This window comes from Penicillium samsonianum (genome assembly GCF_028829775.1).
Source record: "Penicillium samsonianum strain IBT 33392 chromosome Unknown utg000003l_segment0_segment0, whole genome shotgun sequence".
NCBI lineage: Eukaryota > Fungi > Ascomycota > Eurotiomycetes > Eurotiales > Aspergillaceae > Penicillium > Penicillium samsonianum.
The window spans coordinates 6,926,978-6,945,474 of record NW_026643261.1 but is presented as its reverse complement, the minus strand read 5'-3'; the positions used below and the strand labels follow the sequence as shown (position 1 = coordinate 6,945,474).

Genomic DNA, 18,497 nt, shown 5'->3' with positions numbered 1-18,497 from the left:
CGATGGGAATCCCGATGCTCCAATCCCCAATGACGGCGAGCGCAGCCGAGTATAAGCAAGCTGTATACGCCGCAATGTCTTTATTTCTCCGACACCATATGGTGTCTCCAGGATCATCAAAGATGCGTTGGTGATAGCAAGGGTCTGCCTTGCATATCGCGCAGAGCAATCATTGGAAAGTGGATCACCGAAGTGTTACTGACCAAGGCGACATGTCAAGTGATTCAAAAATCCTGCGCAGGAGACTATGTTGTATGCGGCGTTCTCTCGGCCGTATCTTGTCCGGGGATCGATATCCATCGTATAGTGCGAGGGCGCAGCGAATCCGGGCGCGGCGCACAGGCAGCTGTGCGGCACAGCAAGACCCGCCATATTGGGTATTGGGTTTAGAGGTAATATTCTATCCCTGCAAGTTGATGCGGCCCAAGCACCGGGGCAGCTCGAGACAAGGCCTGTTGACCTGCGGCAGGCACTTTTGACTGCGCAACACCGTTGATCGGCAGCATTTGGCGTTTAGCTCACTGGCTTGGCTATCGCCTGCCAATTGCCATGCCCCGGCGCCTAAAAATTGTGCTTTGCTCTGCACTGCGATCAGTTTCACACAAGGCGTAGGTGATGGCTAACTTCTTTGGGCTTGGTTCTTGAGGGTTCGAAGATATCGTCTGTGCGCTGTTTTTTTTTCCTTCCTGCACGTTGAATCACTTGACTGAATTTGGCCCCTGTCCATAACGGAGCCACTGTGGCGCGAAGGGAGGAGAAAACAAAATCAGCATGCCCTCAAAATGCATCGGAGTCTTACGGGTCTTCTGGGAGAAGGAAAAAGGTATGATTTCAACCATTAGGTCTATTATCAAGGTCGTCCTGTGAGCCCTAGACGGAGTTAATACAGACCTGCTATGGTGCTGATGTTTATAGCCAACAAGATAAGATCAGAATGCTGAGACAAAAGAATCTTCATGTAACATCGGGAAAAAGACTCCGCAAATTTTGTCCTAACTCGAACTAGGCATATACTTCGATATTCATATAATCTGTTCTAGAATATTTTATAAACTTGACTACTGTGAGAAGAAACCAGACAAGACTAGTTAGTTAGGGGTCCACCTAGTACATGTAAGAATTGGCTGTAAACTAAGTGTGTGAGACAAAATGATCAAAATAGGCAAGTTTACCCTAGTCTTCATTTAACTAGTAGCATAAAATGGGTATCAACTTTGAAAATGCGTTGCGCAGAAACACAAACATTTGAAGGACAGGACAAGAGAACAGACAAAAGGGTATATTATTGAAACGCAAGAAAATTCGTCGCAATTCGTCGCGTCATGGGTGTTCCATTCGGCCCGCTTCCAACCGCTTCCAACCCGGTCAATGGTGGCCTCTGGCAGCGTTGCGCAGCTTGGCTGCCTCTAGCGCTCTGCGAAGCCTCTGTTTATGTTCCAAGTCTTCATCCGTGCTTTGGCTCATGGGCGCTGGGCTGGAAGATGGACCCGTGGTAGTAGTCGAAGGACGAAGGCTTGGAGGTAGAGGCACATCACCAGATGGGCTCGTCGGGGAAGAGCCTTGAACTGGAGAGATCGGGGCAGCGGCTTGTGGGTCGTTGTGCAAGCTAAGGAGAAGGCGTTGGATTGTGGCCTCAATCTGCATAGGCCCCTCCTGAATGCTCTGCAACTTTGAATTCATCTCATCCTGAATTTTGTCATCCTCTTTTTTCTTCTCATCCCCCAGCCGATGGAAGATATCCGGGTCTGAGTTGGCATATCGCGCTTCAGCGACGGAGACTCCATAGTCGGCGTCGTTTAGGGCCATATCTGCAACACCAGCGCTGCGGATGATGGCCTCCGAATCGGCTCGGAGGGACGCCGCAAAGGTTGCCGCGGATTTGAGGATCTGCTCAATTTCAGAATCCGGTAGACCGGAGGCTCGGAGGGTGGCAGTATCTAGCCGGGCTGTTTTCGAGGCAACCTCGTCCAGGAGGGTCTGATTTATACCTAGCCCGTTCAAGATTGCGTCGTCGAATGAATCCATGAGTCGGTTGGCTCGGTCATCACGATCCTTGCACGCTTCCAGAATGTTTCGCCGTTCCATCTGGTCAAATTCTCCGTCTAGTTTTTGCAGACCAGCTATATCACCCATGACCACAAGTGGTCGCCGCTCAGCCCTCTTCCGTCGTCGCTCACAGTCAAGGGCCATCTCAAGACGTTTCTGGAATCGTATCTCAAGCTTGTTGTGAATGTCATTGACCATTTTCATGGTCACGGATGGGCTGCCTCGCTCGCTTGGTGAGCCTTTGCCCTGTTGATCACGGTCGAGTTGACTGAGAGCAGAGTCGTAGGATTTGCGAAGCGCCGAAATTTCATTTTTCAGGCCTTCATCTAAGGGGTTGAAGACATGTGTCATGAAATCGTCTACTTCGTGTCGTTCCTCCTCTAATTGGACCCGAGCTTCGGTTTGCCGAAAGTCTTCTTCCAAGGTATTGATGTCTGCATATCCGATCTCTTTCCCATTGAAAAGATCATCGATGTGCTGTTCAGATTCATCCTGACGAGCCATGCGCTCCCGTTCCAGCTTTTGCCGCCTGGCTCGCGCTGTTTCTTCCCATTGATCAACGGTCCGTCGGATGTACGAGAAATCATCCGGGAAATTTTCGAGTTGTTCCCGAGTCGTGATGTGCCACGAGCTTTCAGATTGTTTGTCCAAGGGTGTCCATACTATGGTGCGTAATTCTTCCACAAGGCCCCTCGGCTGGCCTTGGCGAAGAGTTTCTGGCAGCAATGGAAGCGGCGGAGAGTTTCGCTCAGCCGGTTTGGAATAAGCGACGCTCTTGTGACGGATGAGACCTAGAAAGGTCTCATCATGTTCGTTCTGAGCTGGAGAAACAAGTGCAGTGTTTGACCTCGATCGAGATGTAGGTGCCGGTGCGTTTGACATAACTCGCCCACTGACAGCAGCTTGCCGCAGATCAGAGTAGGCTTGGTAGGCCGGGCGAGCGAAGGTGAGGTTGTCCGAGCCTCGCTGAGGACCCTCTGTATACTGGAATGGCGTGTATATGGGTCGCGGGGGGTTCGTAGCCAGGGGCTCCAAGACTTGCTTCTGCGTATCTGCTGACATGATCGACAAGGGTCTTGAGAGACTCGACTCTGCGCCCGAGGGCACAGTAGATAAACTAGGAACAAACTGCGAGGCCCGTTGCGCTTGATTAGCGAGCAGAGGCCGACCACCTGAACTGTATTCACTGCGAACATCATCGAGATCATCATCCTCTGTTGCTGTTGCCTCCGAGGGAGGCGAGATTTCTTCCGACGCAACGGGTATCAGTCCCGACTCAACAGGCGGTTCGCTTTTGTTAGAAACAGATAGCGGTTTGGGAGGAGCAGGGTCAGGAGCTCGCGGTGTCAGCGGTTTACTTTCAGGCTCATGCTCAATATTGTAGAGAATCTCCCGGAGCTTGGTCTCTTTGGCCATAAAAGCCGTGAAGATCTTATATCGTTCTTCGTCCAAGTCAGCCACTGCCTCCTTACGTAGCATGGCGACATATCTTTCCAACGACGATTTGGACCAGGGGTCCAGATCTTCAAAGGGATCTTGATTTTTCGGCGTAGCCGCCCTTCTGGGTCCTTCGATCATTCGTGCAGAACTGTTCGAGCTCGATTTCACATGGTCTAGAAATGACGAGCTGGTTTGCGCTGACTGTGACCGCTCTATTGGGCTATTTTGATAGAATGCGCCGGTGCGGCCCCGGTATTCCGGTTGAGCTGGTTTATGCGCGGGCGATAATGGACGGACCCATGCATCTATTACATTATCGATACTTTCTGAACGTCCTCCCATAGACAAGGTAGAGCCGGTGGTATCCACGCGGGCCAGTGGGGGCGGTGTTGGTATTCCATGTGTTGTGCTGCATGGACTGACGGGCGAATTTGAGCTACCCTGTCCTGACTGTGTCGCCCCAGAGATAGTACTTGAAAGCGTTTGATTTGTATCTGTTCTCGGGCGAGCGATGATGTCGGACTCGCTTCCTACAGACACGTTGGGAATATCGTCCGGAAGCCTTGATGGTGGCTGGAACCCTTCGTGATGCGGAGAGGGCGTCCTACGAGGTGGGAACCACGCTGCATCATCGAAGTGTCCAGGGGTTGGACCAAGATGCTCCCAATCCGATGGTGTTCCAAGGCCCAGAGCCGATGCGCCGACAGATGTAGTATTTGTATTGAGGATAGGCGCAGGGCGGAATTCGTAAGATCCAGTCATCGCAGCCGGTCCTGCGCCCTGAGAGAGCAGAGGAGCTCGCCCCGTCTGATTGCTTTGTAGGGTTGGTGCATGTTGGATGTCTTGTGGGATCTTTGGAGGCGGTTGTGGAACACCGGGGGGTGGTGGTGGTGGTGGAGGAGGAGGTGGTGGTGGTGTTGGTGTATATGGAGGTGGGGGTGGGGGCGGAGAGGTTTGAATGCTGTGAAAAGGAGTTGCGACAGATGGATTGGACTGAGGTTGCCCATAGGCATATCGTTGCTCATTGGTACTTGGAATTCGAGGCTACGGGGCTATTAGTTATTTACATTTAACATTCCAACATCGGACTTACCGGCAACGGGGGACCGGAGCTCTGGTTGAACCGCACTCCCCACGTGGTTGTATCCGCACCCACACTCGGTGATGGCAGCCTCTGTGGATTTGAAATCGGTCCATAGGTGGCCGGCAAATATGGAGCAGCTGGTGAATATGAAGCAACCGGGAGACGTGGAGGAGGGGGAGGAGGTCCTGGCTGCGGTTGCGACGGCTGCGAGGGAGGACGCTGAGGAAGTCGCCATTCCGGCTGTGATGGAGAATCAGAACGATTCAAATGCCCGTGCATGGTAAAGCTAATCAGAGCACTTTAGAAAGAAAGACATAAGAATCTTTTAAAATGCCAGTCTTTCCAAATGTTGTCGAAGGATTCCAGGGCTGGGCTGGGGTTGGGGGGTCAGCACGGTTCACCCCCACGAGACTCTCCAGTGCAACTTCCCAACGACAACGCACTTTTACCTGTTGGACATATATATCTCCTTCGGACAGATACATAGGCTGACCCAAGGCTTGGTATTACAAGCCTTCGAAAAATTTCATAGGCTACCATGGTTGGCATCTCATCCTTTGTTTTGCTATTCCTCTATACTCCAGGGCTGTTTCCCACTAAAAAGTGGAGTGCATTTCAAGGACCCCCAAGGATCCCGATCTCTCTTCTCATTGCATATTGGTGTTGATATGAGGTTACCAAAGGGACATATTGGATTTCTTTATTGTGGAAGCACGTTCATTTCAAAAGAACACATCTTTTTTCGCTGTTCTTTGTTGAACTATACTAAAGTCCACTGCGTTCATCTCCAAAAATAAACCAGCATGATATTATCTTTTCTTTGTCCTCCGGGACTCTTTGATCTCGGGGTTCCTTTCAAGGTGTGACCTGCGGCAAGTATCAGACTAATCTGACATTTATACTCTCATGGCAGCTCCATGGGTCCGTGTTGGGCTCACAGTCTCACGCAATCTAAGGAAATCGAAATCCTGAGGCCTGCCATACTCTTTCCCGCGTTCATATACCCACCCTTACATCTGTTGTCCATTACTTGATACACCAACATATCAAGATGGATCCGAGGCGACGATTATACGAAGTCTACCCCGGTGGAGACATCGTCCACCCACCCCCGTTTCCAAAGCGGCCAGATCTCTTCAATCGAGCTCCACTAGCCCCAGCGTTGACTGAAGACGACGCATTTCTTGCCCGTCGATTTTGGCAGCAGCCCAACGAATCACTCGGGCGTGCATGGAAGGCACATGCCAATCGGCCGTATACACGAGCAACCGAAGAAGAAGAATCGGTAATGCATGCGTTGGCTCACAATGTGTATGAGCACCTGATGAGCAATCCACTTATGCCTATCTCGAGTGAGGATGCACGAGCCAGGTTCGCAGCGGAGGGTTTGGATGAGACCTATAACGGCGTGCAGGGGCTAGACGCAATGGAACAAAAAGTGTTCATACACGGGCTCAACGTCAGAGATCCGGATCTTTGGACTAAAGATGCACTCACAGATGAACTGACATCAAGGGGTCTAAGCACAGACGGGAGAAAAACAGACCTACAGCATCGTCTATGGGAATACGAATGTGATGAGCGCTTTGGGGTCTCAAGACAAAGCAACCTGAGTCACTGGGGTATACATCGTGAGCCAAGGCCTGTAATGAGCCCTGCTACAAGAACAGATATGTCTGCACTCGAAATGTACACCGCGGCAATTAAATTGAGCCCGTACAATCCAACTTACTGGAACAGTCGTGCGTATTGTCATTATCTGCTGGGCCATTTTGATCTTGCCATTGGGGATGCCTATCGCGGAGAACTTCTCTGCGAAGTGTTGATGACAGCAACCCAAAGGAACAAGCGGCCCGGGATGTATACCCGGGTTTGGGACGCCATTCAGCAGCACCTGATGATGGAATTGAAGATCAAGGGAGTCCCAATGACAAGGGAGGTTCTGCAAATGAGGAAAGCAAATGGTATCAACTATTTCATTCCAACTCTGAGGAACACCCTCCACAGTATCACCAGTCTCAGCCTCGCAGCACTGAATTGTTGGGATGATTTCGAAGATCACATGCAGGGTCAACTCCAAAGACCCCTGCCATACCGTGATATGTCGGTCCCTAAAAAACGGATGACAGTGAGCGCTCCTGTGAAAGCGGAGATCGAGCACAGGAGGGATAATCCCTCAGCCCTTCATCCATCTCTTTATGGTCACGAATGGAGCCGAGGATGGATTTCAGGCGCCGATAAATATCCATACGACCAAGCGGACGTAAAACGTGAATCACCGCATTTTGTCAATGCAATCAATGCAAATATCTTCACGGTTAATGCCAGTGCCGGGAAGTCTCCCCAACGAACATGCCAGGTGCAGCCCACACTTACAAAGGACAATTCCTTCAATGGCTTGGGGGTCTTTGCCATTGGAGATATCAAAGCAGGAACCCTGATTCACTACGAGGAGCCCGTTATTCGCGGAAACCTCATCCCCAACAGGCTGCTTGATGATGAAAGTGAAGACCCCCTCCATGCCCCACGATGCGACAACTGTCAAACCGTGATTGACCCAGAAGAGGTTCGGCATATCGAGGACAACTGGGACACCATCCATAATCCGGCGCTTATTCCCAGATGGGCACATCCGTCTAATTGCGCGTGCCTTGACATGATGTGTAAATGTGCGGATGTAGGATATTTCCGAGCCACGAGGGGCGGTCTGTTATTCTGTTCTTCCAACGATACAATATCAGACGGCATGGCTCCCCATTGCTTGGCCATTGCACGTGAAACATACCATTTCCAAGAATTCTGCGGCCTCAACTGGGGCTGGTTGCATGATGCCATGCGACCTAATAAAGTGACATGGGGCGGATCGCAGTATTTCACCCACACCAATGAACGCCACGGGACTGTTTTGAGTCTACTCTTGAAGAGCGTGCTCGAACTCACGCTCCACCGTCGCCAAGAGGACCCTAATCTTCTTGCGCATGAAATCAACGAACTCCTCGTCCTCGAAGCAGGTACCGACACGAACGAGCCGTGGAGAGATAGTTGGTTCCCTTTCACTCTGGCTGGTAATATCCAGATACCTTTCGATATCCTCTTCAACCTTGGAGTGGACATCTTCAGCGACCTCTCATTCGATACTTGGGTTATTCAGACTGTACTACGGAAGTTGCTGGTCAATGCTGTACCCTGGGAACATGCACGACGAGGTGCGAACCCAACGTTCAATGACCGGGATGGTCCCAAGGCCGTGCTACACCCAACCCTACAAACTAGGATGAGAGACAGAAACGAAGATCTCTCGGCAATGGAGCCATCATTTGGGAACTTTTACCTCTTCCCTGGATTAAGCATGTTCAATCATTCCTGTCGCCCTTTTGAAAACGCACTGTGGGGATACGATGACAAGGTCCCCAACCGCGTAGTCATCTGGGCGAACAAGGATATCAAAGCCGGGGAAGAGATCAGAATTCCGTATCAACGTTATAGGATCGCTGATCCCGTCGGCGAAGACGTCGATCTCAATATGCACGCCGTGCAGCTATTTGGAAAGAACTGCGAGTGTCCCAGATGCCAAGGCAGGGGCCTTGTTCCTCCTGTTGATGATGGGAAGGCCAAATCCGTGTCTGGTAGCGATGCTGCTCAGGGCGATGGGACTGTTGACTGGACACCGGGTCATGTGACGATTCCCCCAAAGCAAGAAACTTGGGGTGGTGTGCTCGGAGAGGACGACTCTGAGCTTAATGACTATTTGACAGAGTATCGGGAGATTGTGGATGATATATACGAGGAATACTACGATCTGGGTAAACCGGAATCCCAGGATGATGATGAGGAGGAGGACGAGGAGGAGCATGACGGGGATGAGGTTAATCATGATGGGCCTAATGATGACGAGGCCAATGATGACGAGGATGAGGATGTTAAGGCTGAGGATGGGGACGGGGACGGGGACGGGGATAGCCACGGATATACGGGTGGCCAGTGGAAGTCTTGCGAATTCTGAGCTTTAAATAGAATGAGAATAAATGATTTTATTTACTTGGACTGACGAAGTATGTAAATATGTATGCAATGTATCAAAACGGAGTTAACCCTAAACTCTGCCGATCCTAAAGTCAAATTTAACCGGACTTAGGATTTAAAGACATCATACTGCATATACCTGATACTACACACCTGTGCATCCTAGATTATTAACACATTTATTTAACCCCTCATATAGCCCGTCCCCGATTCCTCCCAATCCCCCAATCCTCATTTCCATACCAAACTAGCTTCAATCCTCTCAATTCCCATCATGTTTGCCCGAGCTGCCACCCCCAAGTCCTACCTCGGCCGCTACCGGCTGTTAGCCCCCACTGCCGGTGTTAAGGTGAGCCCACTATGCCTGGGAGCGATGAACTTCGGTGATGGCTGGTAGGTGGAAGACCTGTTTATAGATCTTAAACTCCTTGGAACCTTAGAATAGCAACTAACACCGACGCAGGAAAGAACGTCTCGGCGAATGCAACAAAGAGACCTCATTCCAGATCCTGGATACATACTACGAGAACGGAGGCAACTTCATCGATACGTATGCATAGCACCAATCAGCCTTCAATGCTGAACATGTCTCCTATATCCCCAACGAACCCAATAACTAACAAAACAAAAAAGAGCAAATAACTACCAATTTGAAGAATCCGAAAAATGGCTCGGCGAGTGGATGGAAGTCCGCGGCGTGCGCGATCAAATCGTCCTCGCAACAAAGTATACCTCGCCGTACCGCATGCACAATAAGTCCGAGATCCAGGCGAACTTCGTCGGAAATAATGCTAAGAGCTTGAAACTGTCTGTCGACGCGAGTTTGAAGAAATTGAGGACGGATTATATTGATCTGGTACGTGGCTGTCCGCTTTTTTCGGCTTACTTTCGGGATATTTGTGTTAACATATAACGTCTGAGGATATAGCTCTACGTCCATTGGTGGGATTTCAGCACTTCCATTGAGGAGGTAATGACCTCGCTCAACCAGCTGGTCTTGTCTGGGAAGGTCCTGTACTTGGGTATCAGTGATACACCCGCGTGGATCGTGACCAAGGCGAACCAATGTAAGTTTTACCTTCACAGCTAGCTATAACCGCTGCTCTCCCCCAAGCCCAAGCCGAAATTAACCCAAACCCAAACCACAGACGCACGCGACCACGGCCTCCGCCCCTTCTCTGTGTACCAAGGCAAATGGAACGCCGCAACTCGCGATTTCGAGCGCGACATAATCCCCATGGCGGCGTCCGAAGGCATGGGTCTCGCACCATGGGCCTCTCTCGGCGGGGGCGCATTCAAAACAACCGCGCAGCGGGAAGAGCTCGAGCGGGCCGGGAACCCTGGACGACAGGTTCCAGCAACGGAGCGGGACATTGCGGTGTCAAAGGTGTTGGAGGCTGTTGCGGAGCGACATGGGACTGCGTTGACTAGCGTTGCGTTGGCGTACGTTATGCGAAAGGCGCCGTATGTGGTTCCCATTGTAGGTGGGCGTAAGGTTGAGCATTTACTGGGGAATATTGAGGGGCTTGGGGTTGATTTGTCGGATGAGGATTTGAGGGAGATTGAGGGGGCTTATGAGTTTGATGTTGGGTTCCCGATGAACTTTTTGTTCCGGGGGGATGATGTGCCGGAGGCGCATCCGGGTAATTCGTCGTTTTTGAATGTCGCGGCTAAGTTTGATTATCCTGATTTGGTTCGTGGGCCTAGGCCGAAGAAGTTGGATGCTTGAGGTGTCTGGTTGGGTTAGGTTGATGGGTGGTGCATTGGATGTGAACTCGAGGATCGATTCAACGTCGAGCCTCGAATAGTTCTGTTCGGATTAGTATTTCATTAGTCGTGCAATGAAGACACTGATTCAATGGCCTAATCATGGAGTGAATACCAAATCAAAGGATATAAGACTTTTCCAAAAAACAAATCCATTATATGCATACAGATACAAGCGGACCAAGTGAGATTTGTAAAATACATGGGCAAAGAACACACAAGGAAAACCCCAGGATCCGATATACAGTTGTAAACGTGAAACACAAAGTTGAAAGCCGGAGATAAGACAAAGAAAGAAATGCAACATATAGCCCTCTATTTCAAGGCGGAAGCAGTGGCGCCGACACGACGGCCGAACTTCTCCAGTTCGCCGATGATACCGCCGCCAGACAAGCTCCACTTCTCGCTCACCCACTGGTCATTGATGATCTCACGCAGCAAGCCGCTGCGAGCAAAGTACTCCATGAAGCCACGAGCCTCGTCGCGAGTGAGGCCGCCCAGCGTCTGCAATTCGAGTGGGTTGACAGCCTTATCTGCGGGCTGGAGCAGTTCCAGGACGCGAGGATCAGCATCGCTGTAGGCTGGTGGTTGCGGGTATTCCGGCGAGGAGGGGCTGATACCGGCCTGCCGGGCGGCGAGGCGGTCCAGGGCAATGTTGAGACCCTTGGGGTTGGGGTTGTTCGAGGATGAAGTGGCGTAAAGGAGGAGACCGCCGTTCTTCAGGGAATCGCCTTCCTTCAGCAATGAGAGGAAGTGGTGGACGAAGGCGAGGTCGTGGGCGTGAATCAGCTTGTGTTCAGCGGAGCGGTAGGCACTCTCGGTCATCCAGTGGGCCAGACCATCCACGGCAACAAGCATAGGAGGACGGGGCTGGAAGTCTTTCTCCAATCCTGCAGCGGGGGCAGTAGCAGTAAGCTCGGTCCAGAGAGCCTGGAAGACGCGCCAGGAGACAGCAGGATCATTGAAGCCAAGCTTGGCGAGGTCTTCGAGGGTCGAGGAAGGCTTCAGCAACTTCAGAGCCGGGTGGTTCTGGGATACCTTCAGGCTAGCCAGGAGCTCGCGGTTGGCATCGACAGTGCGAGTCAACAGAGCCGAAGTCGCACCAGGCTGGACATACTGCAGCGGGTTGCTACCTTCGATGGCGGCGTACGCGGTTTCACCGGACACAAGATCTCGGGCTGCAAGAATGAGAGGTTAGTAGCTGCAAGATTGCAATATACACCAGCAGAAAGTTCCACTTACCATCGGGAATAGTGATCACAGCCCACTTCTTCATGAAGCCCATGGCCATAGCCTGCAGCAGGTGCACGGTCTTGCCAGACCCCTTCATACCAGTAACAATTTTCTTGACAACCTTGCCCTTCTGGGCATCATCACCCTCCCCAGAGATCTGCTCAAACAAACGACCCATCTCAATGGTATCACGTCGGAGGACCGTCCCAGGTCGGCGGAATATCGACCAGCCCTGCTTGGGCTTGAAAGCTTGCACTGCTCTCAATTGATCGATCATCGGCACAGGCAATCCCAGAACGGTACCACGAAGACGGGAGTCCACAATAGTCTCCGGGGACAGCTCCAGCATGCCCTCAATCTCAAGGGCATTAGGGTTACTCAGGACAATGCGTTTCCGCAAAGCCTTGCGCTCACCCACGGCTGGGGGACGGCCGCCGCGATCAGCAACCTTCTTCTTCTTCCTTCTCAAGCTGGTTGACTGTCTGTGCTTCACGGCAGTCAAGCTGTTTCCCTTCTTCTTGGCCGGCTGGGCATAGTGCACGGCTGTGGAGTGGAAGGGGGCGCTCGAAATCCGGGGCGTTGCGGACGGCGGGAGGAGTGCTCGCGGTGTCGGTCGAAGCCTCGAGAGGCAATTCCAGCACCACGAGGAGGCCATTGTTGTCAGAAACACCGGCGCAGCCAGTGAGGGGACAACCGGTGCTGAGATGGAGAGGTGGGTGGGAATTGAGTTGAGAGAACAACAGCAGTTAACACTTCGGTCAATAATTTGATGCGAAATCCGCCCGCCCTGAGAACGAAAGGCGGTCTGGATGCCTTAGTCATGGCAGAAAAGTAAAAGCGGCTGTATCTGATAACCAACTTTTTTTTTCTTCGGGCTGATACCAACCTTTGAACATCAACAGTCTACCAATACTACTAGTATCGCTATGTCTGATACCGAGATGGCCAATTCCGCGCCTGCGGCTGGTTCCAAGACCGAGAGACTGTAGGAACCCCTCTTCCCGAACTGGATGCACGACCAAAAACTCAAAAAAAGAAAACGAAGAAAAATATAGAAACTAACATCCCATGTCCAGGCCCATCACCGTCTCAAAGCCCACTCCCTACACATTCGACCTGGGCCACCTGCTCGTCAACGACCCCAACCCCCTGGAGCTCCCCGCGGACCAGAAAGTGAACGACTCGCTGAAAGCGACAGCCCGCGACGGCGTTCAAGTCCTGCTCAACCAGCTCCTGACAACCTGCGAGATCAAGACCTCCGTCTCTGACGGCGTGCTCCTCACCCTGCCAGCGCCTAACATCCACCTCCCGCGCCACAAGCCGCTTCCCATCCCCAAGGCCCCCACGAAATGGGAGCTGTTCGCCCGCAAGAAGGGCATCGGCAAGTTCAGCCAGAAGCCCGGTGCCGCTGGCCAGGACAAGGAGCGCCGCAAGAAGCTCCAATACGACGAGGCTTCTGGCGAGTGGGTGCCGCGCTGGGGATACAAGGGCAAGAACAAGGACGACGAGAACCAATGGCTTGTTGAGGTTGACGAGAAGAAGTGGAAGAAGGAGGCTGAGGCTAATTCTGAGGGAGGAAACATCCGGGGTATCTCGCGGACTGAGCGCAAGGACCGTATTAAGCGTAATGAGCGTAAGCAGCGGTCGAATGAGAAGAGGTCGAACCCTGCTCGTGCGAAATGAGGGGTGGTCGTTGATTGAGCCGGTTTTTATCGGGTTCTTTCGTGCTCTTTTCTCTTTTCTTTTTTCACGCTTATGTTACTTGTGGCCTCTGGCTTTTCCTGTTCTTGATTCTTTTTACATCTCTGGCGTTGGGGTTGGGAGTCGAATGGGATTCTTCATGTATTGTGGACATACCGTGATTCACCAAAAGCTCTCTTATTGCATCTGTCGATATTTGCGATGGCCTTTACTCGATAGCTCGATAGCCTTGATTTATCTGTGTGAGGCTATGGGGATTATTGTACCAGAAATGATCTTGCTCGAACCGAAAAGTGCCTTTCCCACTTTCTTTATTGTACAATCCTCGAAAGGAAACGCCAGATACATACTTCGAACAAAAAAAAAGAGCAAAATGAAAATGTAAACCCCCATTGCAAAACGGAGCAAACAGGCATGAAACAAATAGCGATGATGGAAATCAATGTCAACCGCAGAGGGGAATCTGAAGATGTTGCAATATCAAGCAAAGCATGGAATGAGATTTGCTGCGCTTCCAAATAGACAAGAGACAGCGAAAAGAGAGAAACAATGCGAGCCAAACAAAATGGCACCAGTAAACGAAACGGCCGGCCATTCGCCAATTTCAGCGTAGATGCCAAGAGAGCAAAAGATGTACACATCGAAGAGGAATATGGATGGGGCATCTGATCCCACTATGAGACCAAATGACAATGGAGATATCGATCAATCATACGACTAGCGGACGATGGAGGTATCGTATCAGAGGTATGGGAGAGGAGAAAGTGGTAGTAGTAGTGGAAGAGAATGCCATTCTGAAACAACTTGTCCAGTCCTATCTGGTCCTGCAGATAGAACGAATATCGGGCCAGCCAAATCGGAAGCAGTTCATAAAGGTAGATAACGACGTGAAGCTGTTTTCATCCGAGGCAAGTCTGTGCTAGGAAATACGTCTTTCGGATTTAGATTTTGATAGGAGAGAGCGGTGGGCCAAGCTCGGGAAGCTGAGAGATGCTCCGGTTGTGTGCCGTCTCGATATTCTTCGGCGGAGCCTTTCGGGTGCGAGCGGTAGCTGGACGAGCAGTTTCTGGGCGAGTGGGTTCTAAGCGTGAGGTCGCGGGGCGAGCTAGCTCACGAGGAGGCTGACGAGGTTCTTCCCCAGCACTGCTGCTGGAAGACGAGACAGCGCGTTCATGGCTGGCAGACGCGCGTTCCTTTGCCTTGGCGGCCTCCTGCTCTTCTGAGACCCGCAGGTCACGCTCGTCCATCTTTTTCTCAATCTCAAGGTATTCCTTCTCGGTCCAACATCCCTGCCAGCAGTTCTTCCAGTCACATACCAAGAATTGGAAGCAGAATGCGTCGATCTTCATGCAGGGCTGGAAGCAAATGCACAAGTTGCGGTAGTCCATTTTGTTTTGGTCCACGTACGAGTGAAGGAGGTTGAGGTGACAGGTGATGGCGAAGAGGAGATAGTAATGGTATGGTGGTAACTTGGAGAGCTCGTCTTTGAGTAGCTGTGGTGCGGTCGTGGCGCCTTCGCACTTCATAGCAATCATCGTTTGCGTTGACTTGGGGAAAAGCTCATCCGGAAGCTCACGAAGCCATGCTTTGAAGAGGGATCCAACCGTATTGATGTCGTAAAGATCAGGGACTTCGAAGAGATCGATATCGAGTTCTGTGTCAAATCGTCGTTGCCAGTGCTTGACCTCCCTGCCACTACCGGGAACACGGTAAAGGCCCTCTTCCTCACAACCCTTGAAGTTTAGATAATCAATTGAGCGGTATGGCAAGGCAGGCATCCAGAACTCGGTCTTGTCTCGACAGTCCTCGAGCTTCTTCGCAATACGGGTCTTTCTCGCCTGCTCGATGAGCGGGAGGTTGATCACCGAGCACGTGTACGAGTCATCGGTGATCATCTCTCTCTCGTTGGTGCTGCCGCTGCGGGTGATCTTACTGAAGAATCCTTTCCCGGCCTTGCCAATACGATCTGCAGTGCCGCTTGATGAAGACTTCAGATTGCTGAAAATGGTAGCCGAGGCGCCGGAAACTTGACTTAACGAACCCGATGCAACCATATTACCGTGGCTACGCTCTTTGCGCAAAGACACAGTATCGGCTTGGCGCTCAGGGGGCTGCAAGCCTCCCCGGACAGCGCGTTCGGGTCGCGTAGTCGCAGTCGCACAACGAGGTGGATTCGCGGTCGTTGTTGTACCTTGATTGAACTCTTCAAGTTTCGCCAGACCAGTAGAGGGGCGTCGGCGTGGTGCTCTGGGTCCGGAGGAGTCGTCAACTCGAATGGAGCGAGATCGGGTCAAAAGGTTGGCAAATCGCTGTTTGTTCTTCTTCGGCGCAGCGGAGTCTAGATCGGTACCGACTTTCTTGGTGCCTGTTTGCTGCGAAGTATTGTGGCCTGAGAGTCCATCTGTAGGTTATTCTGTTAGATATCATCCACATAGGTGGTGAGGGAAACTCACTAGTCCTTTCGGTTCCGTTCGCACGGGCAAGTGTCCCTGGAAGATCAGGCGTTGACTCGTATTGTTTCGAAGTCATTGGGGTCTTCCGTTCTCTAGAGCTGCCTCTGCTCTTGGAATGTTCGGTGGAGTTCTCCGAGCTATCTGAATGTTGCGACTTGTGTGATGATTTCGGTGCTTTGAGGTTGCCGAAAAATGATCTCGAGGCATCGCGCGTGTGCCTTGAGTCTTTGGGAGAAGGGAAATGTTGAGGAATGGCCGTGATACCGGGTGTCGTAGGCTCGGCGGGGCCTGTGCCAGGAGAAAGTGAGAGAGTAGGGCTGGTTGCCTTGCTGTCGGAGTCCTGCGTGACGGGGCGAATTGTTGCGCCCTTGAAGAGTGGAGAGCTCGATGCAGACTTGGGCGAACGTGGTGTTAAGGGGCTCTGTCCGTCTGAACTGTGATCACCTGGCGTCACAGGCGATGAGACCTTCTCTTTTTTCGACTCGGTCTTGCACGAGCTCAGATCGAGGTTGGGCACTGGTGAAGTTCGGTTTGACATGTTGGGCGACAATTGGACCCGGTCCAGGATGTATGCGAGGGTTCGGGGGTCAAGGGTTTGTGGGTTGTAGGCCCCGTCACAGCTCGTCACAGCTTCAAATGGATTGATTCTTGGGCTAGATGTGTACTTGGCCAGCGCTGAAACCAAGTCACGTATGCGGCTGAGAGGCTCGTACGGGTATCAATGCTCGAGGTCTGACCGGGTGGTGGGGAGGGGGCGAAGCGACTTTCGAAACTGAGTAGTACTAGGAGATAGGCAATGTTGTCTACCTGAATGTCAAGTGTAATGACGAAAGTAGTATGGATCAAACGAAGTATCGAGGACGCGGGATCTGAAGCGCCAGTTATAGGGTCAGCGCAAAACCAGAGACATGTGAAAGAAAGCAGAAGAGTCAAAAAAAAGACAAGAGGTGAGACCGCAGGTGACATATGCAGGCAAACCCCGACTTTGACTCTTGAAAGAAGCCACACCTCGACTCTTTGTTGACAGACAAGGCCAGGAATGAAATCGCAGAAACAATGGACAGGTTTTCTTGATTCAGCTGATCACTCACCAATATCCTCATGTTATGGTTTCAATTGTTTTCACCGATGTCTCTAGGTTTGCGAGGCCGGGACTTGTTCAGTGCAAGTTCACTTTCCCCCCTCTTTTTAGGCGCTTCGAAGTTCGGGGATCGGCAGGGCGGAAGGGGGGGCGAGATAGGAGTTGTGTGGATCAAGGTTAAAAGAAACAATTCAATATGAATGTAGGATTTGTCAAAATCAGGGATATGAAAGGTGAAGAATTGAACTGTAAACAAAAAAAAAGTCGCCAAAGTCGAAGTCTCTCCTAATAGACTTAGCGGTACACTAGTCCCAGCAGAGACTATCAGACAAGCCACACTAGTATTATAGAAGTCATAATTATTAGATCATTATCAAAAATAAGTATTATAACTACCTAGCTAAGTATTATAATTGGTTTTCTGGGTGAACTTGAAACCGTTCCACATTCTGTATTATCCTACTTAGGCCCCCAAATAATTCTATGGGTACAAGAACAGAAAAAAGAGGGGAATATCTTTTTTTTTAATTTCCTATCTGATCCCCCTGAAGGGCGAAACGTCACTTTGTAGACCCAAGGACGACCTTCGCTTGGATGATCCGAGTGTGACGGTGGATAAAGCATCATGTCCATGAACGACCATCTTTATCAACTTCCGTGGATAACAGTTGGGCTTACTCAATTGACATTGGCTCGCGTCACCCAAAAAAAAAAAAATCTCAGACACTGGAGCTTTGCGGGATTAGATTCTATTTGTCGAGTTCGAAGGTACTTGATACGTTATAGTGGGCTGTACGGAGTACACGAATGATCAGAGCTCTCCACTTTTGTAGGTCAGAGCCACGGAATGTGTTGCCTTACGTTGCAGTGGATGTGGACTGTCATTGGTTAATCGACGAGCCAGTGACAGTACAATAAACCTTGGAATCAGTACCTGATTTCCCTTGCGGGAAGATCCATGGTTGTACTTTGGATTGTTTATGGTCGCATATGCACCTGAGCAGATATAGTAACTCTGTAGATATATGTATAGTCCACGATCTGTACGGAATTGTGCCTATGATAATAAGCAACTACTACTCTATCTAAGTATTCAACAGAACCCCATTTATATATCAGGGGTAAGAGCTAAATAAGTGCACAAACGTGTCCGTGTCCAAAGTGTCGCGTCCACTTTTAGAAATTAATTTAGCCTGGTCTCGGGTCCAACCTTGGAACCCATATTCCCGCTTACCCATAAAGACCTCACACCATGGATGACTGCCTCCACTGGGGATCTCCTGTTTTAGAGACAATTTTAGAAAGAGGTTTCCATTGCCTACAATTGTGATACGGTGTGCGTTGTTGGTCAAAAAAAAAATTTGTATAACATGGGAAGTCTCGGAGCTACAACGCTGACAATACTCCGGGGCAGTAGCTCCAGTACGGAGTAGAGAAAATAAATATGGATACTGTATAACGGTTTAGATTGTATTTTATATTGCTCTACATAGAACTACCGAGTACAATTCCTATTATTAACTATGCATTGCAATTCCTATATGTACTATTTCTGGCATACTTTTTGCTACGTATATGGTTTTTCCGAGGTACACCGCCCTCCTATTTCGCACCCTTCCCACTCGAGGTTCCATCAAATCTGAAACATGGCTGGAGATGTCAAACTAGC

General features: G+C 50.8%; 6 protein-coding genes across 6 annotated transcripts; 3 read left to right on the top strand and 3 right to left on the bottom strand.

The window, feature by feature from the left end:
* Window positions 1–1,365: 1,365 nt before the first annotated feature.
* Window positions 1,366–4,849, bottom strand: N7471_006325 (uncharacterized protein; the record flags this gene model as incomplete). Its single annotated transcript, XM_057279044.1, has 2 exons — window positions 1,366–4,530; window positions 4,580–4,849. 2 exons carry the CDS (start codon window positions 4,847–4,849, stop codon window positions 1,366–1,368), a joined length of 3,435 nt encoding a protein of 1,144 aa, XP_057138654.1.
* A 772-nt stretch (window positions 4,850–5,621) lies between these two features.
* Window positions 5,622–8,573, top strand: N7471_006324 (uncharacterized protein; the record flags this gene model as incomplete). Its single annotated transcript, XM_057279043.1, has 1 exon — window positions 5,622–8,573. One exon carries the CDS (start codon window positions 5,622–5,624, stop codon window positions 8,571–8,573), a length of 2,952 nt encoding a protein of 983 aa, XP_057138653.1.
* Window positions 8,574–8,867: 294 nt separating this feature from the next.
* N7471_006323 (aldo/keto reductase) lies at window positions 8,868–10,322 on the top strand (the record flags this gene model as incomplete). The annotated part of the gene is made up of 5 exons (XM_057279042.1): window positions 8,868–8,986; window positions 9,057–9,143; window positions 9,227–9,449; window positions 9,522–9,660; window positions 9,742–10,322. 5 exons carry the CDS (start codon window positions 8,868–8,870, stop codon window positions 10,320–10,322), a joined length of 1,149 nt encoding a protein of 382 aa, XP_057138652.1.
* Window positions 10,323–10,495: 173 nt separating this feature from the next.
* Window positions 10,496–12,334, bottom strand: N7471_006322 (mitochondrial 37S ribosomal protein mS29). Its single transcript, XM_057279041.1, has 2 exons — window positions 11,603–12,334; window positions 10,496–11,538 (listed from the first exon to the last, which is right to left on the bottom strand). Exons 1-2 carry the CDS (start codon window positions 12,246–12,248, stop codon window positions 10,676–10,678), a joined length of 1,509 nt encoding a protein of 502 aa, XP_057138651.1. The 5' UTR covers window positions 12,249–12,334; the 3' UTR covers window positions 10,496–10,675.
* A 138-nt stretch (window positions 12,335–12,472) lies between these two features.
* N7471_006321 (ribosome biogenesis protein RRS1) lies at window positions 12,473–13,581 on the top strand. Its single transcript, XM_057279040.1, has 2 exons — window positions 12,473–12,578; window positions 12,670–13,581. The coding sequence occupies exons 1-2, from the start codon at window positions 12,520–12,522 to the stop codon at window positions 13,274–13,276; spliced, it is 666 nt and encodes a 221-aa protein (XP_057138650.1). The 5' UTR covers window positions 12,473–12,519; the 3' UTR covers window positions 13,277–13,581.
* Window positions 13,582–14,235: 654 nt separating this feature from the next.
* N7471_006320 (uncharacterized protein) lies at window positions 14,236–16,285 on the bottom strand (the record flags this gene model as incomplete). The annotated part of the gene is made up of 2 exons (XM_057279039.1): window positions 14,236–15,695; window positions 15,748–16,285. 2 exons carry the CDS (start codon window positions 16,283–16,285, stop codon window positions 14,236–14,238), a joined length of 1,998 nt encoding a protein of 665 aa, XP_057138649.1.
* Between the last annotated feature and the right edge of the window lie 2,212 nt (window positions 16,286–18,497).